General features: G+C 44.1%; 1 protein-coding gene across 6 annotated transcripts in view; it reads right to left on the bottom strand.

The window, feature by feature from the left end:
- Positions 1–25984, bottom strand: part of FAM149A (family with sequence similarity 149 member A) — a 67887-nt gene that overhangs the window by 20482 nt on the left and 21421 nt on the right. For 3 of the 6 annotated variants that reach the window (XM_063604038.1, XM_063604035.1, XM_008977156.5), the window contains exons 2-4: positions 3056–3166; positions 2628–2766; positions 273–415 (exon numbers count right to left, since the gene is read on the bottom strand). In XM_063604038.1, the coding sequence (XP_063460108.1) occupies positions 273–415; positions 2628–2766; positions 3056–3166 (393 nt within the window). Of the gene's footprint in view, positions 1–272; positions 416–2627; positions 2767–3055; positions 3167–7213; positions 7399–25984 lie in introns of those variants that run through there. The other 3 variants (XM_063604036.1, XM_063604037.1, XM_063604039.1) reach the window with 2 other exon arrangements.

The raw sequence follows: 25984 nt of genomic DNA, 5'->3' as shown, positions 1-25984 counted from the left end.
CACCATTCTTGCATTCCTATATGTGTCATGCCCTTCTCAGGATGGGCTGAATTTGCTTCTCACAAATTAAAAGGCGCTTGAGTACTGGAATGTCTCAGTATTTCCTCAGACACCGTAAGAGGAAAGTGATCTCTCAGTGAAGGACTGCGCTCTGCATCCATATTCTGACTGGGCAGGCACTTTCAGACCAAATGTACTGAATGTATCGAGGCAGGTCAGGGGTGGGTGCTTCGAAAACCCACCCCAGAGAACTTCCACCAACAAGGTCCCACCTCAAATGGAGGGATCTTCTTGTCCACTCCCCGCATTCGGCCAGCAGACTCTGGGTCTGAGGGTTCACTTTCCCTTCAAATAACATTTCCTCCACCTCCCAGAGTAACCGCTGCACTGACTGTGAACTGGCTTCGTCAAATTCCTAAACAGAAATGCACAGTTGGTTACGACACTGCAAGTTACAGAACTGCGGGCTTCCGGATCAACGCTACTTATACATTTACTGTCACCCACTATGTAGGAGGGTGCATCACTTGGTAAAAACACGGTGGCTTTGCAGTCAGACACACCTGTGCTCCAGCTGTTACCTTTCTGAGAAATGCCATCTCATTCTGAGCCTCGGATTCTTTTACTGTTAAATAGAGAAAACTTCTGCCACGGAAGTTATGAGACTCGAGAATTCGCATAGATAGAGGTATAGATGGACGTGTTCATACTGCCACAGACATCAGCGTAGACACACAGACACGTCCACATCTGTATGTCTGCAAACACAGGCAGCTCCTCACAGAGCTGTGCCTGACACACCTAAGCACACCTGCAAAATACAAGATTTTTTTTTCTTCTGGTGATACCACAGAAAAGAAAATTACTTTTGTAGAAAAGGCCATTAATCTCCTTAAATCAATGAACTGGAAAAAAAAATCCTTAGTTATCCTAAGAAGTGTGGTTATCAGGGTGAGGCCTGAGTATTAATGGAAGCTATACGAATTTCCCTGGTAATTCCATTAAACGTTGTACTAAAAGAATCCTAGAATTTGGACAGAGTAAAGCAGTGGTGCTCAGCCTTCTACCAAGGAAGGCGGGCTTGAGGGGTGGCGGTGAGTGGGCGTAAGGGAGAGGAAGGAGGCAGCTGCCCCTAAGTAAGGGAGCTGCGTGCATGAAAGGTCCTCCTAGCAGTGCTGAGTTGAGTCCCTTTCAGACCCCCTCGGTGCACCTGCCCTGCCGGCTCCCCTGAGAATCACAGCTGCACAGCTGCGGACAGAAGCGGATTCCCATGTGCAGTGGGAGTGGGGAACCGCTTTTAAAGAAAGCAAAGAGGCCGGGCGCAGTGGCTCATGCCATGGGAGGCCGAGGCAGGCGGATCACAACGTCAGGAGTTCGAAACCAGCCTGGCCAACATGGTGAAACACCGTCTCTACTAAAAATACAAAAATTAACTGGGCATGGCGGTGCACACTTATAATCCCAGCTACTTGGGAGGCTGAGACAGGAGTATTGCTTGAACCTGGTAGGCGGAGGTTGCAGTGAGCCGAGATGGCACCACTGCACTTCAGCTTGAGTGACAGAGCAAGACTCTGTCTTAAAAAAAAAAGAGAGAAAAGGCCGGACGCGGTGGCTCACGCCTGTAATCCCAGCACTTTGGGAGGCCGAGGCAGGCGGATCACGAGGTCAGGAGATCGAGACCACCCTGGCTAACACGGTGAAACCCCGTCTCTATTAAAAATACAAAAAAATTAGCTGGGCGTGGTGGTGGGCGCCTGTGGTCCCAGCTACTCGGGAGGCTGAGGCAGGAGAATGGCGTGAACCCGGGAGGCGGAGCTTGCAGTGAGCCGAGATCGCGCCACTGCACTCCAGCCTGGGCGACAGCGAGACTCTGTCTCAAAAAAAAAAAAAGAGAGACAGAGAGAGAGAGAGAGAGAGAGAGAGAAAGCAAGCAAGCAAACAACAACAACAACAACAACAACAACAACAACAAAAAACCCAGCATAAACGAGGTAAAACAGAACACCCAAGGTGCTGCAGCCAGGTGGGCCTTAAAAAGGAGGGCTATGTCCTGGGATCCACGGAGACCCTTGGAGGGAGGAGGAGGGAGGAGACTGGAGCCAGTGAGCTCCTGAGCAAGCTGGAGCAGTGGAGGCAGAGCTCGCCCAGCCAGAATCCCAGGCTCACACAGACAAAAGCAGTTCAGAGGCAACAGCCCCCCCAGGGGTAGGAGGTGAAGGTGAAATATCCGACTGGGAATACTGGCGGGGAGTTCTCTAATCACAGTGGCTGTCACAGCTTTTACTTTTCCAGCATTTTTTTCTTATTCAAGTCCTGAATTTCCGGCCATGGATACCATCCAAGAAGTCACAAGGAGCACACACCCAGAGAGCCGACTGCAGGGTGGAAACAAGAAAACTGCGGGCAGCTAAGACGGGGCCAGAAGGTCACGAGGGAGTTCTGTTTTCCTCCACAGTTCGTGATCTATTATTTTCACATGTAACATGTACATGCTTTTACATGTATGTACATGTATGTATGCAATAGGTCATGCTTTTATAATTGGTAAAAATAATTTTGAATATAAGGAAGCAACTCTTCACTATAAACTGTAATTACAAGATTATCCAAAATATTCTGAGACATACGTCATCTCTCCAGGAATAAATGGAGCCCCTCTCCGTGGATGAGCCGGTGGTAGAGCTCTGTGTGGCCGACCCAGACCAAGAGGTGTGGGCTCCCGTGTGTGTATGGCTTCCGCTGGAGGAAAAGGATGACAAGGATTCGCTGCAGGAATGAACATGAGCAAAGAAATCACATTTGCTGGAAGGGCTTGGATGGCTAAGTGGCTTCACTTTTCTGAGCCTGCTTCCTCTTTCTTTCATTAAATATATTTATTAATTTCACAGTATACTAATTTTGAAATATTTTTACAGTGTGATGTTTACACTAGGTTAAAAATAAAACTGCATCTTACTTTTAGAAATTCATGGCCAGTCACTAACTTCCTTCCCACATTTGTTACGGGCATTTTGTGATTTTGTAATCTGAAGCAATGAACAAGGTGAATTCTTACCAGGTGTATTTATCAATGGCTTTCTGCACATTTCTTGTAAAATGCGTAGGTAAAGAATCTTTGCTCCTCACAGTAAAACTGTGCCTTCTACGTCCTTCTGACAGTCCTCTTCTGGAAATAAAATAAAACATGACAAGTCTCCCTAATGTAATAATATAGTTTTATTCATTAAGACTTCTAAAATTTCCCTTTTATACAAAGTTGCTCCTCTCGTTCTGCCACATCCCTCCAAACCCACCTGTGCATGAGCACACACACACACACACACACCCCATCCTGATGAAACTGAGACTTAGGATGTCATCATTTTTCTTTTTCTTAAAATCAAGGTTGCCATTAACCTATATGTACCTTTATGTGAACTGAAGACAACATCAACTTTTTGAGACTCAGCCAGAGAAGGAAAAGTTGCCCCAAACAGTTCACAGTATTTCAGGGATTTCAGGTCCCAGTTGTCCCTTGACCAGGGACAAGGGACTTACTTACAAAACCCAACCATCCCTCCAGTAAAAAAGTCATTAATCCCATATTAATTAAGAAGCATCAAATTCTTTAGACTCAGAAGCCACACAGACACCTAACTTGCTTTAATGTAGCATTGCAGTTTGTGGGTATACTGAGTTTTCAAGAGTTAGAAGATATTAAAATTTAATGAAGAACTAAAACAGAAGAAATATCTAGATGTTAAATAAACTATTAAGCCTAACTGGTGTAGCACAGTTCCTGTTAATCATTGAAATGTCCTTTCAATGAACCGCTTAAAACATTTACTTCCTCTAGTCAAAATATCTTCCTGATGTTTAATAATCAACAACTTCTGTTCTTCAATAGAAATCTTATTTTCCCTTACAAATAAAACATATATTAACATAAGATATGGTCATGAATCAGGAAAAACTTCAACTTTCAATATTTCTAGTTAGAACACCACTCTAAAATGCATTTTTAAAAAGTTTGCTTTTGCTTTCGATCATAAGGCTACCTAATTGATCTCAGCTCACTGCAACCTCCGCCTCCTGGGTTCAAGTAATTCTCCTGCCTCAGCCTCCTGAGTAGCTGGGATTACAGGCGCCTGCCACCACGCCCAGCTAATTTTTGTATTTTTAGTAGAGACAGGGTTTCACCATGTTAGCCAGGCTGGTCTCGAACTCCTAACCTCAAGTGATCTACCCGCTTCGGCCTCCCAAAGTGCTGGGATTACAGGCATGAGCCACCACACCCAGCCAACAAAGAGAATTTTTAAAACAAAGTAATTACCATGTACAGATTGGCGAGAACATCTACCTTCCATAGATATGTCTCATGCAAGAGAGAATAATAGAATTATATGATTTTTTTTCTTCTCTTTGTTGCTTATGTATCTTACGGACAACCAGGTAACTCTGAGGATAAAGATGTTAAAGAAAGGGCCCCAGAGAAAAGAATAAAGGACACGCTTTATGCTGACAAACTGCTTTACCTTTAGCCCTCTTCAGTTGCTCTCAAGCCATTAATTATTTCTTGTTTACATGTGACTCAGTAACTTTTTAGGTAAACATACAAATACTAATGACATAAAATAACAACTAAAAATTACATCAAATAGATTTGTTTTGAACACTAAGAAAAACATACTGGTATATGAGTTAATATATGACTGAGAAATAATTTTAAAACTCAGCATGATGAATTAGCTAAAACATTGTTCTTTTATGATACATATCTACAGAATAATAATGGGGGGTTCAAATTTGCTCTGCCACTGAGGTTTTAAGCGAGTTAACTTTTCCTCTCCTGAATTCAGTGTCCACATCTGTAGATAAAGTATATGAAGTGTCAATCAGTGCTACATAAATCGGGTTTACCTGCTCACTGCTATTATTACTGTTATGTTATTATTATTACTTGACACAGGGTCTTGCTTTGCTCCACAGGCTAGAGTGCAGTGGCAGGATCACAGCTCACTGTAAGCTCGATCTCCAGGCCTCAAGCTATCCTCCCACCTTCAGCCTCTCTAGTAGCTGGGACTACAGGTGTCTACCACCATGCTTGGCTAACTTTTTAATGTTTTGTAGAGATGGGGTCTCACTATATTGCCCAAGCTGGTCTTGAACTCTTGGGCTCAAGCGATCCTCCTGCCTTGGCCTCCAAAACTGCTGGGACTATAGGCATGAGCCACCGCACTGTCCTCTCACTGCTATTATCATCACCTGCTACTCTACGAAGATGCTGTGTTCTTGTTTCTTTGGACCTCCCATAGCATTTTGTATTATATAGATCTTTTCACATTTTAACTTTTTGTTGTGACCTTGACACCTTATTCATCTTTTAAGCTAAGCACCTGAAATAACACTCGTCACACAAAAGATGCCCTCTGTTGAAAGACTCAAACGGCGAAGATGAAATTAGCAACTCAAATGCGGAACTCATTTTCACTACAGAATTACTCTGAATGTTTATGCCTGAAACATAGGATTACATCGTGACCTGACATGAAAATATTCCCCAGATTCAAGACACTATTGGATAACGTTTTACTCGTTAAAAAGTCACAGCTCTTCTTTGGGCAGCTGATATTCCCCCAAATGGTTTTCACCGCCAAACGGAGCGTCCGCTCTGCTCAAGACGGTCTATCCTGCTTCTAGCTCCTCCTCCTGCTTTTGTGCAACTTTGAAGCCAAATTCAAAATGGGACGCATGCGAGTTTGTTTCAATGAATAATTTATTCCTCTAGGAAATTCACTCTTTTTCAGGGGAAAGGGTGGAAGCCCTTTTCAAATTAAGGAGAAAATTATTTACAAAACGGAGGAACTCATCTCTCTTCACACCACACCACACCACATCCTTTCCAGGACCAGGCTTCCCACTGTCTTGGACGCAGAGCTGAGCCCAGGAGGTCTTGGGATGCAGGGCAGGGGGAAATGGGAAGTTGGGTAACAGTCACACCAATTATTAGGAATTAGGTGCCTTAAAACTCCCCTACTCCACGCCATTTCTCCTTCTTTTTTCTTCTCTGACCTTCCCCTCCGTATCTCCTTTTAAGCAATTTCTTGAGCTTCAGAGTTCAGTGTAATAACATACAAACCTGACCACACAATTCACAAAAAAACGAGGTGAACAGGAATTTAAGTCCATAACTCAATGATTGCCCAAGAGCACAAAGAAGATAGGGACGGAGTTCCTTCGGGGACCCAGGCCACTGACCTGCCTGTCTCTCCAGTAGCACAAGTTACTAACATCATGAATTAACAGCAGAGCCTACAAAATCCCTTTCTTGTCTTTTTCTTTTTTTTTTTTCTTTCACATCTTGTTTTGGTTCTTTGGTTTCTCTGTTCTCTAACCAAGGATTGGTTACTGGCCCTTCATGCATAATGTTGAACCTCTTGAATCCCCTATAAACTATGGACTAGTTCTGTATCCTACACAGTCTAAGAAAGTGTACACAACTTACAGGATGCATCCCACAGGTATTTTAAAACTTGAATATGGTGGCATGTCCATGAAGCTTCTATACATAGACATGCAAGTTCTATACTAGTTCCTGTCCATACTGTTTAAATAGAGCAAGGCTGTTGATTTGGGGACAGGTCTTCGTAGGGTGGACTGAAGTGCAGTCACTAAACTAGACTGCACTCATTTGTTGGCGCATGGAGGTTAAGGGTGAGTTCCAATCTCCATGACTCCATTCCAGCTGTCAGGAAAATAATCATCCAGAGTTACTGTTTTAGGTTGCTTCTTGACAGCCCACAAACCTCTGCCACACTGCTTTGTAGAAATTCTAATGTCAGTGACAGCAGCTTTCAACATTTTCTATTCCTAGTTGACAGGACTGCCTGACATAAGCACTGTACTCTGAACGGGTTAAAATGCAGGCTGGTTTTCTGGACGGGGGGACACACAGGGGCACTCCAGGGTGGCCACGGGAAGCCGCTCCTCAGCACGGAACACTCACACCGCCCTGACCCAACACCAGCAAGTCCCAGGAGCGACCGCAGTGACGAAGGAGTCCCTTTGGCGGCGAACGCTTCCCCGCGTGAGCCATGCCCGGGGCAGGCCTGACGCTTCCCGAGTGCCTGCAGGGAAGCCCGGGCCAGACGCAGCCGGCCCGCGGGCGGAGAACACCGCGCACATCGCCCGCAGAGCGGCCAGAAGGCGAGCCCTGCTGCCGGATGAGACTCACCCGATTACGATCAGCCCCGGGCCTGTGCTCGCAGCCCCCGCGCCAGGCTCCGCGCTAGGCTCGGGCACGGTCAGGCAGAGGCACCGCGCGCGGGCCCCACGCAGACAGCCGGTCACGCGCCCCCGCAACCCCGGGGCTGGGGCTGGGGCTCCCCACCCGCCCGCGCCCGCCGCGCGGCTGGCCCAGCTCAGGCGGCCCGGGCGCGCCCGGGGTCCGCGGGGCTCGCACGCCCCTTCCCTCTCCAGATCCTCCGCCCCGCCCGCGCCGGCGCCGCCTCCCCTCCTCCTCCCTGCGCTGCGCCCTCGCCCGCCAGCTAATCCCGGCCGCGCCCGCCCATCCCCGCTCCGGGCCCCGGCCCCGGCCCCGCGCCGACCTCCGGGAAAGCGCGCCTTCCCCGCTCCCTGCCGGGCCGGGTTTCCAACCCAGTGGCCACTCCTCCGCGCACGGCCCGGCCTCCCTACTCCTTCCCGGGTCTCTGGGGCCGGGGGCTGTGCATACTGGTGCTGGCTGCCCTTCCCTCTTCCAAATCGGATTTTAATTCACCAGAAGAAGGCAGAGAACCACAGGACCATGTCGCCTATCCCCGCCCCATCAAAGGGTGCGGACACCAGGCTGGGGTGGGGAGTGGACGAATGAGGTTTAAAAAATGAAGCCCCGGATCTGGTCAATGCGAGGACCATGACTCCATCAACAGGAACGCTAGATCTAAGCATGCACACTCAAGACGTGGACCCTTCCACGCGCGTCCTGCCCTACCGGCTCACACAAGCCGGTGCATCTCCTGCACACCCAGAGCATGCCTGCCGCTTGCGTTACCATGTGCTCGTTTCAGTTTTGGAGGCCCAGGATTATACCAGGAGCAGAGCAGCTGGACGCTCTCCTGTGAGCGGGTGAAGCTGCCAAGCCGTCATTTTCACATGCTAAGGGAAGAAGGGGTGAGGTCGCGGAGGTGAACTACACTTTTGAGTCTCAGAGGGTGGGCACTGCACGAGGCATGCCTTTCCCACGACAGGGATTTTAGTAATGACAGTTAGTGCACTGGGTGCCGGTACAACACTCATCCCCGTCCTGCCATAGCCAGTCTCTTTTGAGAGCTGAGGCCATCTAAGTCTAAGTTTCAACAGGTACAAACAATTTCTCCTGCCAAGTATCCCGTATTTACAGAGGTAAACCATGTATTTCCGAGTTTTTACTAAAAAGCCCAGTTTATTTCTGATGCACCACCCTAGCACTGTGACAAGAAATCACTACCAATAACAAAAACAGTAGTCCAGCCAGGGTGGCTCACGCCTGTAATCCCAGCACTTTGGAAGGCTGAGGTGGGCGGATCACTTGAGATCAGGAGTTCAAGACCAGCCTGGCCAACATGGTGAAACCCCAGTCTCTACTAAAAATACAAAAATTAGCTGGGTGTTGTGGTGCGTGCCTGTCGTCCCAGCTACTCAGGAGGCTGAGGCATGAGAATCACTTCAACCTGGGAGGCGGAGATCGCCCCACCCACTCCAGGCTGGGCAACAGAGGGAGACTCTGTCTCAAAAATCAAACACAAACAAAACAGTAATCCATTGTTGAACTAAGAACACTGGAATCCTCCCCACTTTTATAAAAGTGGTAAGTGGTTATAAATTATAAAATTAATGAGATTTTAAATCCTGATACATGTATATGTGTATATATGTGATGTGTGTGTATGTGTATCCATATCTGTCAGGAAAACTATGGTATCTTAAGCCCACACAGACTTGCTGATATTATTTATATTGCCAGGGGCGGGAGGATGGGCATGCCAGGGAAACAAAAGAAAGGAGTCTGGTGTGATGGCTCCCACCTGTAACCGCAGTGTTTTGAGAGGCCAAGATGGGAGGATCACTAGAGCCCAGGAGTTCAAGACCAGCCTGGGCAAGACAGCAAGACTCTTGTCTCAAAAAAAAAAAAAAAAAGTAAAAATCGAACACAAAGTCATTTAAGATCCAAACATATGCTAGCTGCTTTTACTTTTATATATATTATTTTACATATATTCTTACATATATTTAACACCCATAGTAGGTAGACACTATTATTACAATTTTGTTGATAAAAATACTGATGTCAGAGACCTTAAGTAACATGTTCGAGGTCACACAGCTAGGATGTATATGTGTGAATGTGTCCCAGATATCTATTACCCCATAACAAACCACCCAAAATGTAGATTAAATCAACAGTCATGTTGTTATGCTCATAATCCACAGAACTCAGGAATTGCGGCAGGTTGAGTGTTTCTTCTGCTCCCTGTGGGGTTGCTCAGTGGCATACAGGTGGAGGGTGGTCTGGTGTGGAGGCTCTAAGAAGGCTTCACTCATGTGTCTACACCATGCAGTCGGGGGTGGCTGGAAGTCTGGGCTCAGTTGAGCCCTCTCTCACGCAGCTTCAGCACTTCTCTGAGTGGTCCCTCCAGTGAAGTCATTGGAATTTCTACGTGGCAGCTTAGGGCTCCAAGAAAGCGAGGCAGAAGCCGTCAGCTCTATTCAAGGCGGCAACTGGCAGTGTCACCTCCACTGTACTCCATAATCAAAGCAGTCCCAGAATGAAAGAGATGGAAAATAGACCCCAGCTCTCAATGGGAAGAACCTACAGCCGTTTTAAATCCGCCATAACCGTCCTCTGGCCACAGGTCATTTACACATGCACGATACACTCAGCTCTTTCAAGATGCTCAGAAGTCTCATCATCTAAAGCATGTCCGCGTACAGATGAGGCTTCTGCTGGGGTATTTCCTTTACATCTGAAGACCTGCGAACTAGAGAGACAAGGCAGCAGCCTTCTCCACACCCAACCGACAATGATGAGACAGAGCCAGGACATCCCCAGTGGGCACCTGTCCAACAAGAGAGGTGGCGGAGCCAGGCAGCAGCCACTGCGGGTTCCAGCAGGCTCCTGCTGCCTTGCCTTGAGGAGGACTCACTTCTGCTTCCTGCCTTCTCCCCAGCCCTTAGCTCTGTCCTCTGGGCTGTTGCTTCTACCGAGACTTCCTCAGGGAAAAGAAATGGCCTAGGTTTGCAACTAAGTAGCCTCTCAGCCTGCTTTCCTCCAGGGAAGGCTGGGGAAGGGGGTCCAAAAGTCTGTGCCTCTTTTAGTTCAAGCCAGTGGCGCTTCCATCACTCTGCCAATACCTTGTGGGTTTCTTTGAATTTTATCAGAGTTCACCCCATCCATTAGTTACAAACCACACTGACCTGAGATGGGCCCTTGGTCCACCTTTGAGACTGCCGGGGGCCAATTCTCTTATGATTTTTTAAAGCCCTATTATCTTGGGGATCTATGAGACACCCCTAAATCTGACGTCTTATTAAGCCAAACCTTTGATTTCACCTTTACCCCTGCCTAGGATTTGATCTTTGCACAGAGGCCATTTTTCAGTTTTGCCCAGAGAGACTGTGATGGTCAAAGTTTCACAAACCCAGCAAGTCTTGACTTTTATATTTCTTATGACTTCTGTTCAAAACCTGAACAGTTCCTTAATTCATTTGTCTCTTCTCTCAAATTTCAGAACCTAAAGCCATGCTGCTGGCTTAAAGATTAAAGTGATAAAATCTTCACGGTGGACTGGTTTAAACCACCACTGCCCAGTAGAAATGTAATGTGAATACATACAATTTTAAATTTTCTAGTATCCACATTTATAAAGTAAAAAAAACAGGTACAATTAATTTTAATGATGTATTTTAATCTAATATAAAATATTATCATTTTAACATGTAATCTGTATAAAAATTGGTAATTAGATATTTTTAATTTTTTTGTACTAAGTTTTGAAATCCAGTGTGTATTTTACACCGAAAACATATTTCATGCATCCAACAAAGGTCTAATATCCAGTATCTATAAGGAACTTAAAAATACATTTGCAAGAAAAAAACAACCCATAAACAAGTGGGCAAAGGACATGAACAGACACTTTTCAAAAGAAGACATACATGTGGCCAACAATCATATAAAACAAAGTTCAACATCACTTACCATTAGAGAAATGCAAATCAAAGCCACAATGAGATACCACCTCACATCAGTGAGAATGGCTATTCTTAAAAATACCAGATGCTGGCAAGTTGGATCAGAACTACTTCACTGGCTCTCCTGGATCTCCAACTTGGCCATTCACCTTGAAGGCCTTGTGACTTGTCAGCCTCCATAATCGATGAGCTAAAACCTTGTAATAAATCTCTTTATACAGATATATACAAATATAGATGTAGACATGTATCTCCTATTGCTTCTGTTTCTCTGGAGAACCTAATACAATGTTACCTGTACTTAGTCCATATGATTTTCCATCTTTCATTGATTATTTAAACCCTAATTGAGAATTGAAAAGTACATAACTATTTCTATCTTATTGTTTAAGTGTTTTACATTTTAATGGCATGGGGCCCTGGGATCAGTCATTAGAGTCATTAAATGGGAGACCTCAGTTCCTAAAATAACAGGATCTCCCTTAGCCTACTTTGGCGAATTCATTAGGATAAAATAAAGTGGTATAGGCCGGGCACAGTGGCTCAGCACCCTGGGACGCCAAGTCGGGAGGATCTCTTGAGCTCAGGAGTTCCAAACAAGCCTGGGCAACATAATGAGATGTTGTCTCTACGAAAAAAAAAAAAAAAAAAAAAAGCTAGGTGTGTTCACATGGATCTGTAGTCACAGCTAATTGGGAGACTGAAGTGGGAGGATCACTTAGAGCGCCGGAGATGGAGGCTGCAGTACTCCAGCCTGGGTGACGAAGCAAGACACTGTCTCAAAAAATAAAAATAAAAAGTGGTATATGTGATTATGTGATCACCCTCTGAAAATTAATTAGTAATATAAGATATAAAATTATTCCAAAAATTATAAGCAACTCCTCTAAAAATTGACCTGATTTCACGTGCTGGCTCTGTCTTGCCCTAGCCATGCAATCCTGAGCTGATAACTTAATGCTGTGAGCAGAAATTAGCTAAAACAAGGCTAATATTACTGTCTTCCTTGTAGAGTTGTGTGAATTAGAGACAAATTTTGGAAACTGCATATATATACATAATAAATTGTAAATTATTCCTTTTTTCAGCATTTAAAGCATTGAGAGTGGTTTTTTTTAAGTTAGGTGGAGTATTAAACCAGTTCATTTTAATATTATGCAATATAATATACAAAAGTTACATACAGTTTTTTACATTTATCCAGTATGAGCAGTCCTGGCTTTACATGGGTATCATATAAACTGAAACTTGTGCATATCAGAACTGTGCCCTTGCTTTGCAAATACAAACATATACATACAACTATGTCATCTCTCTATACCATAGAGCTGTCTCCAGTAGCAATGAGCACCTCCAGTGCCTAGATCTTAGTTCCTAACACTGTCCTAGTCCATCTGGGCTGCTATGACAAAATACCATAGACTGGGTGACTTATAAACAACAGAAACGTATTAGGTGGATGCAAAAGTAACTGCAGTTTTTGCCATTACCTATTTCCCACGGGTCTGAAGGCTGGGAAGTCCAAGATCAAGGTGGCAGCAGATTCAGTGTCTGGTGCCGACTCCATGCTTCCTAGATGGTGCCTTCCAGCTGTGTCTTCACATGGCCAAAAGGGTGAAGCCCCCAGGGCCTCCTTCATAAAGGCACGAATCCCATTCACGAGGGCTTTGCAATCATGACCTAATCACCTCCTAAAGGCCCCACCTTTAGTACCATTTCATTGGAGAGAGATTTCAACCTATGAATTTTGGGGGATACAAACATTCAGACCACACCAAACACTATTCTCCAATAGAGGGACCAGGGCTCCATGGAGAAGCAGCCGATTTGGGGGCTGAGGCAGGGAAATATAAAACGTACCTGGAGCATCTTGTACTGCCAGACTGTAGGAACGTGCTCAAAAAACAAAAACCAAAACAACAAAAGAATGAGAGCATGTCACAGGAGCCATCCTGAAAGAGCCCCAAATGGCTAAAGCTGGAACAACCTGAGTAACAAAATACATCATGTGCTATCGGATTATAACTAAAGTACAAAATACATTTCTATGAGCCCATATTGATAGAAATAAACAAATAAATAAATACATGGGGAGAAGAGGCGCATTTCCCGCAGAAGAACTTTACCCCAGTGGTGTGTGTCTCCCCTTCCAGGAGGTGGGCATCATACCTTCTTCTCCAAGAGTGCAGTATGGAAATGGAGTGGGGCTTGACTCCAAGAGTGCAGTATGGAAGCAGGGGGTGACTTTACAGGGGAGCAACCTGACAAGCACTCCCGGAGCCAGGTGGTCAAGGCTGGCACCATCCGTGATGCGTCATGTTGACACGCGCCCTTGTGATGAGGCAATGAGAAAGGCACTTCCCTTCTGTGGCCTTCCCCCCCAAACCCATAACCCCAGTCTCACCATGATAAAAACACAAGGTGAACCCCAGCGGAGCGGCCTTCTACAAAACACATGACCAGTACTCCCCTAAACTGTCGTGATCATCAAAACAAGAAAGTCTGAGAAACTCTCTCGGATCAGAGGACACTGAGGAGACGTGACAACTCCATGTAATGTCAAGTGGACCCTGGAGGAGAGGAAGGGCACTGGGGAAAACTGGTGGTGACGGTTAATACAGTTTAGGGGACCCTGCGTGAAGCAGATGATCCTCCATCATGGGGGTGGACCTCATCCAATCTCTGTAATTCTCTGGCTCACTATGTGCAAATTCACCTATTTGCTAAAATATAATTGTAACCCCCCAAATAATCTGTCACCTCTGCAGATTTTGGACTTACCAAGCCTCCATAATCACGTGCACCAATTTTTAAAAAATCTCTCTCCCTCTTCACACATGCAAACACACACACACACACACTCACTCACTAACTCATCCTGTCTGATCTGCTTCTCTGAAAAACCCTGAATAGTACTCTGGTGAAATCAGAATAAATGTGGAGTTTAGTTAATGGTAACGGATTGATACTGGTTCATTAGTTGTGACACATGTACCAGAATAATAGGGAGCTGCTTTTCTGTAAATCTAGCTCTAAAATAAAAAGTCTGTTTTAAAAATGCTTGCATTAACCTCCTCTATACATTTAAATATATTTTACAAGTTGGTAACTTCCTTCATAGAAGACTAATAAAACAATATCATGTTTTATTATTTTAATGGGAAGAGTATAAAAATCTTGGAAAGTGCTAGGTAAACTATGAAGTCCATAGCTTATATAAAATTATAGAAAAATATAGAATATATTATTTAATATTTAAAAATTACCTAAGTGGTGAAATTTATAAGTACATTGTTTTAAATGAGTCCAGGATATTGCAATAAATAAATGTGATATTAAATGATAACAGAATTTTTCTTTTATGAGCATGTTCTAGGAATAGCCTGTGTAAACCAAGATATAGCTCTAGATTGGGATTGAAAGGCTGCATGTAATATTGAAATATTGGCATGCAATACTGCCAGAAAGCCACCAGATGTCAACATTTCCCCTCTTTCATCACTATAAAAAAAAAATCCTTGCCCAGATTTTAATACTTTATGGTTTCTTTTTTGCAAGATTTAGGATTTGCCGAATTTTCATTCCCGAATAGATGGGGAATCCTGTCTCAATCAGAAGTCAGCATTTCAGTGAACAGTAGCTGGTACGCACAGCCGACAGAAAGTGTCACGATATGAATGTGCACGAGGGACAGGGTATGCTTTCGCTCTGACCAGCACTTAGAGCCAGAGACCAATGTACCTTACTCGTAAACCTCACACCACCACATGAACAAAACCTTCAGCCACCTGAAAGGTGGCTACTCTTTTATACAGAAAAAAAAAAAGAGGGTCAGCAACATCCAGTAAATTCCCAAGGGTACACAGCTTTATCCAGATCAGTCCAGTCTAGCTTTAAAAGTTTAGCTTTCAAAGATTCATCTCAAATCCAATTTGCTGATTTCTGTTAAAGTTCCTTTCTTTATTGGTCTATTTTAAACACAACAAATATGTTCTACCATAGTATCCACTAACATTTCCTGAATATGTACCACACGCCAGGCCCTGCTTTAAGCACTTGAGAGAGAGAGAGAGAGAGAGAGAGAGAGAGAGAGAGAGAGAGAGAGAGATCAATCAGTGTATTTGAGCTTCACAATCATTCTTCGAAGGGGGCACTGCTGTTAGTGCCATTCTGCCAGTGAGAAAACTCGGGCACAGACAGGTGGATGGAAAGGCAGAGCCACCTTCTTAGGCTGTGGGCAGCCTGACTTGTCGAGCACCCCGCCTCCAGCCCTGCAGGGCACACTCCCACAGCTCTCTACAAATCATACAGAGACGCTAAAGCTCCTATACATGGCACAGATTATCAGGACATTTTGAAATTGCTATAAATGTTGTATCCAAAAAGAGATGAAAAATACTTGGACTTTTAATATGAAGAGTATAAAAAGCATAGAAAGTCCTAGGTAATCAATAAGGTCCACAAGCTTATAGAAAATTATAGAAAAATATAGAATTAGTACATTATTCAAAATGAAATACCTAAGTTCTGAAACCCAACTTTTTAAAGTAAGTGCTAAAATTTATCACGGAGAGTAATTATTAGGCAGAATCATATGAAATTGTCCATATGATACTATTTTGAACCAGAGAAACAGAAATTTCATTGTTTCAACCTAATATATTGAACAAATGGGTTCAATGACATTCTTTAATATCCAATTGTTTTACTTTTACACATTTGTTTACTATACTTAGTATAAAGTGAAAAAAGAATAATCTAAAAACTGTTTTACAAAAATTCTGATAATTAAACAGTCTTTCAACATAAAAATAACTATCCAAACATATTCTATGAAGAGTTCAATTGGGCAAACTGCAACATCAATAAGGCCAAATTTTCCTAAAATGTGTTTTTCAATGTTTGATTTACTCTTTTAAACAGCACAGCAGAAAACAAAGACTTCGTAGTAATTGCTAGACCCCTGTTGTACATTAGATTTTATGTAACTGAAATATTAGGATGCAATTGATCCTTATTATTCTCTGGTTCACTCTCTGCAAATTCACCTACTTGCTAAAATACATCTGTAAGCCCCAACTCCACACGCGTGGTGCCTCCGTGCCCCTCCGCACATGTGCAGAACAACGACACACCTGAGTCCCTTCCACTGCGTACTCCCCGCTGCGGTCACACAAGGCGACCCTGCCTTGTTTCAGCTCTCACACTGTCAACAAGTGTGCACTTTTGTGGGTCTATTCAGTGCTGTCACAGGTCTTCCAGATTGTTGTGCTTTCTGTGGGTGATCTGGCTGTGTCAAGTGGCCTTGGAGTGCTGTGCTACAGCTGCTGAGTGTTCCTAAGCGCCAGAAGGCTGTGGTGTGCCTTGGGAAGGAAATACGTATGTTGATCAGCTTTCAGGCACGAGGTATAGACAGCGCTGTCGGTGAGTTCAATGTTAGCAAGTCACCACTATATATTAAATGAGGTGTCTTTCAACACGAACACACATTAGACAAGATCAGGTATTCATCAGTTGACAGAAATGTTGAGACTGGAGACTCACAGGACGTGAACCCTGTATTTCCTCTGCAGCTATGGTTCAGCATTCACTACGTCATGGTTTCCGGTGACTTCACAGACCACGCCCACCAGGGATAATGAGGATTGATTATTACCTCTACCACCACTCATATGTATACGACATAACAACACATAAATCTCTTACTAAATTTCAAGACATACAGACGGAATTTCAGAACACTAGAATTGGGAGATTGCATGCGTTCTATGTTTAATACACAATCTAAAGTAAAAAACGTGAGTGTAGAGGCAAAGGGGTGGTGCCCGCTGTCTTATGTCTGCACTGCAGTTTGTCAGGTCAGAATTGAATTCAGTGGTTCTCAAATTGTAACATGCAGCAGGATCACCAGAGAGCTCGTAAAAACCCAGGTTGCTGGGCCCCACCCCGGTCTCTGGTGCAGCAAGTCTGCAGTGAGAATGTGGATTTCTCAGGATCCCACGTGCTGCTGGTACTGCTGGCCCAGGATGGCACTTCGAGAGCCACCGCCCTGATTCATCTGTTATACATTCTATCCTCCCAATGCATTCCCACCTAAAAAACTGCTTGAGCCCAGGAACTGCGTCATATTGAATTGTGTCACCCCAGCCTCAGCACACCTTTAATCAATGTTTGAAGGAGTAGAGGAACTAACGAAAGCCTTCGTATTCCAGAGAAGAAAAAGCGAGGTCTCAGAAGGGCAGGCCTGCTGCTGCTTGGTGAAGGCCAGGGACCAGAACCCAGATTCCTGCAAACCTGCAGCACACAAGGCTGCTAGGCTTTCCCTCAACAGCTTTAATTGTAAGTAAATCCTATTCCATCTTTGGGTGGGAACACCAGCAGAACACCCTTTCTAAATGTAAAACAACACAACTGTCAGATTCTAGGGCAATGCAGGATACCCAGGGAAAACCTAGGTCTGACTAAAGAAGACATTTGGGAGAGCACAGAGGTTCCTCTTTACTTGGTGATCCAGGGCTCTCAGCTGACCAAAGCTGAAAGGAGAACTCAGGCTGCCAGACACTCTCAGGATGACTGTGTTCTCGCTGTCTTTCTCATACACCTAAAAAAGCAAGAGGCTCTTCCTGTCCTTGCTGCAGCACCTAGTACAGAGTCAGCCATGAACATGCTTCACATGCAGCTTTCTTCCTATTTTAGACCCAGGAAAATACCAGTCTAAAATGTTGCAAAAGAAGAAAATAAAGATCATAATTGCTCAGGTTTAATCTCTGAGGCTGGGATGTGTCTATCTTCAACAGCATCGCACGATGCTGTCTGGAAGCCCTTGCCAAAAAATGTAAAAAAGATCAGTCCTCCATTTCAAACTCATTAGAGTGGCTGTTTAAAAAGAGATAAAGAAAGTAAGTTTTGGTGAAGATGTAGAGAATTGGGAATCCTCGTGCATCACCGGTGGAAACGTAAAATGGTGCAGCTACTATAAAAAAAATCGTTTGTGATTCCTCAAAAGTGAAACACAAAATTACCATAGGATCCAGCAATCCCACTTCTTGGTATACACTGAAAGAATTAAAAGCAGGGACACAGGCCAGGTGCAGTGGTTCATGCCTGTAATCCCAACACTTTGGGAGGCTGAGGTGGGTGGATCACTTGAGCCATGAGTTCGAGACCACCTTGGGCAATACAGGGAGATCCTGTCTCTACAGAAAATTTAAAAAGTAGGTAGGTGTGGTGGCACATGCCTGTACTCCCTGGTACTCGGGGAGGCTGAGGCAGGAGGATCACCTGAGCCCAGGAGGTCAGGGTTGCAGTGAGCTATGATCACGCCACTGTACTCCAGCCTGAGTGACGGAGCAGGACCCCATCTCTAAAAAATGTTCATAGCAGCATTGTTCACACAGCTGAAGAGGGAAGCAACCCAAATGTCCATCAACAGAAGAATGGATAAACAAAAGGTAGTATATATTAATACATACAATTAAATATTGTCTTAAAAGGGAGTGAAAATCTGATTCATGCTATAACATGGATGAACCTTAAAATCCTTACACTAAGTGAAATAAGCCAGACACAAAAGCCCAAATATTGTATGATTCCACTTATATATATAAGGTCCCTAAAGTAGTCAAATTCATACAGACAGAAAGCAGAATGGTGGTTGCCAGGTGCTGAGGAGAGTAAGGAACGCGGAGTTACTGGTAACAGGTAGTGAGTTTGTTTGAGATGGTGAAAAACTTCTGGAGATGGATGGCGGTGGTGACTGCACAACACTGTGAATGTGGTACTTAATGCCACTAAATGATACACTTAAAATTGTTAAATTCTGTCTCATGCATATTTATCACATTTTTTAAAAAATCACCTCCCAGCTTGCAGAATGTAGTGTGTAGGCTGGAAAGAAGTCGAGACAATACATGACTCCTGTCTAACCTTTACCCACCAGTGAATGCCTAGGGAGGAGGGGGCAGTGTTGAGTCAGACGCCTTTACTCATGTTCCTAAGCAGTGCTGAGTGCAGGCCAGCTCTATAGGCAGAGCTCGTCTCAGAGCACAGCGTCAATGTCTCTTAAAAAATCCATCTCCAAATACCATCACACTGGGGGTTCAGGGCTTAACATATGAATTTAGGGAAAGACTGTGAAAGCAAAACAGAAACTTGGGACCCCAGTTCACGATGCCAAAAGGAAACACTTCAGCTGAAAGTTGAGTTATGCAAGAAACTGTCTTTCCTTTTGTTGACAGGCAGAGAGCTACAGATAAAAGGTTCAATATCTTCACAGGTGGCTAGCCTATGTTCACCTTATCTTGCATAAAGAGCAGATGTACTAAGCCTGGACAAGCACCGAATTGGCCATTCCCCTCCCTGCTCCTTTTGTCTTGGAACAAGTGGATTCAGTAGTGAGACCATACCCTCCTATCCCCTCCAGCCTGCTTTTCCCCTTTAAATACTGAAGCCCTCAAAACCATCTTTGGAAAAAGGCACAGACCTGTCTCCCTGGCACGTTCTTAACCTTGGCAAAATTTCTAAATCGGTTGAGACCTGTCTTAGATATTTTTTGGTTTAGAAGACACAGACATTCAGCCCATAACAATCATCTTTTCACCAATGTCGGCAACACCAACTTTGCAACAATCCCATAGACAAATAGGTCTGTTTCTGGCTTTTCTACTGGGCTGCCATAGCCCACTGTTTATCTCTGCATCAATAACACAGTCTTATTTACTGTAGCTTTTAAATCAATTTCATTGATTTCACTGAGATTTTTGAACTAAATTTGCTGTAATTTTGTCTCATGACAATACTGATGGCTTACTTTTCAGATATAGACAACAGGTCTTTAAAAATCTGCCCTTCATTAAAAGTGACATAAACTGGAAAATCTTGTACCAAGGTAATTTGTCAAACGATTAGCATCACCAAGCCTCTGCTGTGGAAATGACGTGTTATCTGTGTTGCTAAGCTTTAATATGGAGCTATTTTGTGTTTTGTGTTCCAATCTTTTATGGAGATAATAAAGAAAGCTAGAACAGAAGCTAAACCCATTCAAAAACAAATACAAAAGAATTTTTTCCCAACAATCAACTACAGTTAAAGGGCTAGCTGGCCTTACAAAGCTTGTTTGGGGTCATTTAAAACCTTCCAGTAAATGGTCTGTTTTGATTAACAGAAGGTCTTAATTTTAATGCAGTGTAACTTTTACTTTTTGGTTAGCAATTATTTTGTCTGTTACCAGAGGTCCTTACCTATCCTCGAGGATGAGATGCATGAAAATCGGCATCTATGTCCTCTCCTAGAAGTTTCATTGTTTTACCTTTCATATTCAGATCTACAGTCCACATGAAATTGTTTTGTATGTGTAGTGTGACTTGAGGTATCAGGTGTCTTTCACTTCTGTAAGGATATACAGTTGGTTCCGCACTGTTTATTGAAAAGACCATTGCCTCATTCAGCTCAGGCTGCTATGGCAAGACACCACAGACTGGGCAGCGTAATCAACAGACATTTATTTGTCACAGTTATGGAGCCTGGAAGTCCAAGATCAAGGTGCCGACTGGTTTGGTTCTTGTGAGGGCGTTGTCCTGGCTTGCTGAAGGCTGCCAACTCCCTGTGTGCTCAAATGCCTTCTTCTTTGTGTGCACATGGAGAGTGGGAGAGTGAGAAACTCTCTGTCTTCCTCTTTTTTTTTTTTTGAGTTGGAGTCTTGCTCTGTCACCCAGGCTGGAGTGCAGTGGCATGATCTCAGCTCCTGCAACCTCCACCTCATGGATTCAAGCGATTCTCCTGCCTCAGCCTCCTGAGTAAATGGGATTACAGGCATGTGCCACCACACCCGGCTAATTTTTGTATTTTTAGTAGAGATGGGGTTTCACCATGTCAGCCGGTCTGGTCTCGAACTCTTGACCTCAAGTGATCCACCCACCTCAGCCTCCCAAAGTGCTGGGATTATAGGCGTGAGCCACTGCGCTGGCCCTTCCTCTTCTTATAAGGGCACTAACCCTGTCACAAGGGGCCTTTCCTCAAGACCTAATCTAAACCCTAATTACTCCCCAAATACCAACACACTAGGAGTTAGGGGCTTAACATACGAATTTGGGGAAAGGCACAGACATTCAGTTCATAGCAACCATCTTTTCACCAATATCTGCAACACCAACTTTGCAGCAACCAAACATCCATGTACAAATAGGTGTTTCTGGCTTGTCTACTGTACTCTCCTGGCCTATTTGTCTACCTTTGCATCAGTAACATACTGTTTTATTTACTGTAGCTTTTCAATCCATCTCATATCTATGAGAGGAATTACTGTATTGTTTGAATCTAAGGTAAATTGGTGGTATTTTTTCTGAAACAAATTGACTCTAAAAAATTATACATAATTGGCCAGGCACGGTGGCTCATGCCTGTAGTCCCAGCACTTTGGGAACTTGAGGTGGGTGGGTCGCTTGAGTCCAGGAGTTTGAGACCAGCCTGGGCAACATGGCAAAACCCCATATCTACAGAAATACAAAAAAAAAAATGCCAGGCATGGTGGCTACTGGGGAGGCTGAGGTGGGAGGATCACCTGACCCCGAGCAGGTAGAGGCTACAGTGAGCTGAGATCATGCCCCTGCACTCCAGTCTGGATGACAGAGTGAGACTCTGTCTCAAACAAACAATTATACACAATTACTGTTACAATCTTCCACTACAATTTTGGATTTCTCCTTTTAGTTCTGTCGATATAGATTTTATATATATATATATATATAGAGAGAGAGAGAGAGAGAGAGAGAGATTTCATAAAGTCAAATTTTAGATTCCTTTTTTGGAGTAAAACAGGTTTTGCACCGTTTACAAGTTTATGTCTGGGTTGTAACAGTTACCTCCTATCTGTGTTCTGTATTTCCTATACTCTTCCATTCAATCTTGGCTGCCACAGGCTGATGGACAGGAATGGCAAAAAACACTTTTTTCTTGCATCTGGAGAGGAAACCTTGGCAGCAGACATTAGCTGCTGCAAGTTAGTCAAATGGGTGCATCTTTACATATTTTTTGAAACGATGTTATTGGTGCCTATAAATTAAGAATTCTTATATCTTCTCACAGAGTGGCCTTTAATCTTCATGAAATCACCCTTGGTACTTCTACCAATGCTTCCTATTTACTTGGGAGTCTACTTGGTCTAATACAAGATACATCAGCTTCCTTTTAGTTGGAATATTTGCACATGCAAACACTTGAAGTGTACATTTATTTTTAACATTTCTTTCTTCTTCTATTTAACTGGTGTCTGGTAAACAATATAGAGTTGTTGCTTGCAGCTTAAGTTCAAAGAGGATTGTATTTGCTTGGTATAGCAGACTGTGCTGGGGGCTCTCTCAGTCCCAGGTCACCTTAATCCAATCAGCAATTGAGAAGATCTAAAACTGGGTTTCAGTCCCTGGCGCTGCTCTATTTGCAGGTCACCCTAACTCCTGCGTGGTCTTTAACCTAGTGTTCAGCTTCTCTAGTTGCTCTCAGCTGGTGGTTGGTCTGAAACAATCCAGTCCACCCTTGCTGGAAGCGGAATCAAGAGAACTTTTGAAGTGAGATATTGTACGGTGTGTGATATGAATCACATTCATCTTTCAAGGAGATCTTTAGTGAAATACACAGTTTTTCCTCATGATTTAATGCAATTACAGTTCATGAATTCCTTATGGGGAAAGGAGAGCTGCATCCTTGCTCTCTCCTTTGGTCAATCCTTGACCAATATTGGCCATATTGGTCAGTGTGGAGCAAAAACAGAGGCTTCCCAACAGGGACAGGAAGGTACAGATTAGAAGTGTATTCGGAGCACACATACATAGACACACACACACATGCACACTCATACACAGACACAGAGACACATGCACAGACACACACAGACACACAGAGGCACATACACACTCATACACAGACACAGAGACACACACACACACTCATACATACACACAGAGATGCACACACACAGACACACACTCATACACAGACACAGAGAGACACACACCCATACACATACATGGACACAAAGTGACAGATACACACACAGACAGACATTCATACACACACAGAGATGCAGGCACACACACACAGATACAGACTCATACATGGACACACACACACCAAAAAAGACACATATACACAGACACTCATAGACACAGAGATGCACACACACACACAGAAACACAGACGCATACCCAGACACACACACATACACAAACACCCATACACACACACCCCTATACAGATGCATACACCATACACACATGCACATACGCAGACACAGAGACACACATACATCCATACACACATACATATATGTACACACACAGACATACAATGCTAAGCTCAAAGTGTGAATATTAAAAAGTGTGAAAATTAACCAAACCAACAACTGAAGTACATTAAATAATACAGGTGAACATTCTAATTCTAAATAAACTGAATTTAATATGGACCTTGAATTTCAAAAAACCATGAGCTCTGAAATATACTAGACATATTTCCATTAAGCAGAGCTCAGCCCTTCCCCATAATAAACAAAAATACATATAAGACATGCCCTTATAAGGAGGAAAGAAAGCATCATGAGCTAAGGTGTTCCAGGGAAGGTTCCGTTGTTCTTTTTGTTTTTTTTTTTATAATGTTTAGCTGAGTGGCTCCCAAAGACAGAAAATTGCAACATGAGTCCCTGCAGAGCACAATTTCCCTTCACTCTTGTATCATCTAAACTCATGGTCCTTAACCTCAGTATCAGTCGTAAGCTGTGACCACAAAAATGTAGGACTAATTTTATCAATGACTTGCACAAAAAAAACACAATATTGGCCAGGCGCAGTGACTCATGCCTGTAATCTCAGAATTTTGGGAGGCAGAGGTGGGTGGATCACCTGAGGCCAGGATTTCGAGACCAGCCTGGCCAACATGGTGAAGCCATCTCTACTAAAAATACAAAAATTAGTGGGGCATGGTGGCATGCACCTGTCATCACAACTACTCGGGAGGCTGAGGCAGGAGAATTGCTTGAACTCAGGAGGTGGAGGTTGCAGTGAGCTGAGATCGTGCCATTGCACTCCAGCCTGGGCAACAAAAGTGAAACTCCGTATCAAAAAAAAAAAAAAAGGCCGGGCATGGTGGCTCATGCCTGTAATCCTAACACGTTGGGAAGGTGAGAGGGGAGGATCAACTGAAGTCAGGAGTTTGAGACCAGCCTAGCCAACATGGTGAAACCCTGTCTCTACTAAAAATACAAAAAAATTAGCTGGGAATGGTGGCTCATGCCTGTAGTTCCAGCTAGTTGAGAGGCTGAGGCAGGAGAGTTGCTTGAACTTGGGAGGCAGAGGTTGCAGGGAGCAGAGATTGTGCCACTGCACTCCAGCCTGGGTGACAAGAGCATAATTCTATCACAAAACAAAAAAAAAAAACACCAGAATATTTCAGACTACCTCTTTCACATACATTCCCTTATTCTTGCTTGTCTGAAGAGTAAGGGATATAACTGCAGTGATTACATTAACAAACACTCATGAAACTGTTTCTTGCACGGACATGTCATCCTCTGATGGATGCTGTAAGACAGAAAACAAACGTTGAAAGCCACTAGACAGAACCTGGTACCCACACTCCAGCTGTGAGACTTTGGAGAGGCCAGCCTCTTGACATCTGAGTGTTCCCGTGACAGAAGCAGTCATCACAAAGCCTTTTGTCAAAAGCATCCCCTTGTTTCAATCTACCTGTGGAATCCAGGTAGACTGGAAGGATGTTTACTGTGAAGTGAACCTACTTCTTATACTTCCTAGCAGCAGTGTGCTGGCAGACCAACTCTCCGGAAGAAACCGAAGCTCTGAGTTGAGATCTGTGGGCATGCAGGGTGAAAATAGTTCCTCCTTGGCTCATTTCAAACTCCCAGTGTGATGCCACTCAGGGTGGAGTTGGCGAGAGGTGTACAGTTGCTCCCGCTGGCCCATGCAGTCAGCTACAGCACCTTCTGCCTGGCAGGAAGGCAGGGCTTCTCAGATAATCACACAGACACTACTTCTGCCTGTGAAGTAACTTTCCTGCCCGCAACACTTGTAATTGGCATACGCGACAGCTCTACCATTACAAAATTCCATTCCATTCCAGTCTTCAATAAGCCTCTTCAGTGGTTCCAAAGCAGAAAATTAGCTCAAAATCACCACAGAATTGTGACACACTGCCCATTTATAAAGAGCAAGTGCCTCTTCCTCCCCCTGTATTGGGGTTCTCCAGAGAAACAGAACCAATAAGATACAGAGATATACACCAGGAGATTTATTAGGGGAACAGGCTCGCGCAATCACAGAGGCTAAGAAGTCGCATCATCTGCCATCTGCGAGCTGAAGAACCAGGAAAGCCAGTGGTGTGATCCAGCCCGAGTGTGAAGACCTGAGAACCAGGGGGGTCAATGGGGTGACGATGGCGTGACTTCCCCCAGTCCAAGGTCAAAGACCTGAGAACTCGAGGGTGGAGTCCTGGAGTCTAAAGACCCAAACACCAGGCCCTTCAATGTCTGAGGGCAGGAGAGTTGGATGTCCGAGATTAAGAAGAAGAGAATTCGCCCTTCCTCTGCCTTTTTGTTCTATTTGGCCCCTTAAGGGATTAGATGACGCCCACTCTCATTGGTGAGGGTAGATTTCACTGCGTCTACTGATGAAAATGCTAATCTCTTCTGGAGACACCCTCACAGACACATCCAAAAATAATGTTTTATCAGCTATCTGGGTGTCCCTTAGCTCAGTCAAGTTGACACATAAAA

This window comes from Pan paniscus, chromosome 3 (assembly GCF_029289425.2).
Source record: "Pan paniscus chromosome 3, NHGRI_mPanPan1-v2.0_pri, whole genome shotgun sequence".
In the NCBI taxonomy this organism is placed as follows: Eukaryota; Metazoa; Chordata; class Mammalia; order Primates; family Hominidae; genus Pan; species Pan paniscus.
This window is presented reverse-complemented; position numbering and strand designations above follow the sequence as displayed.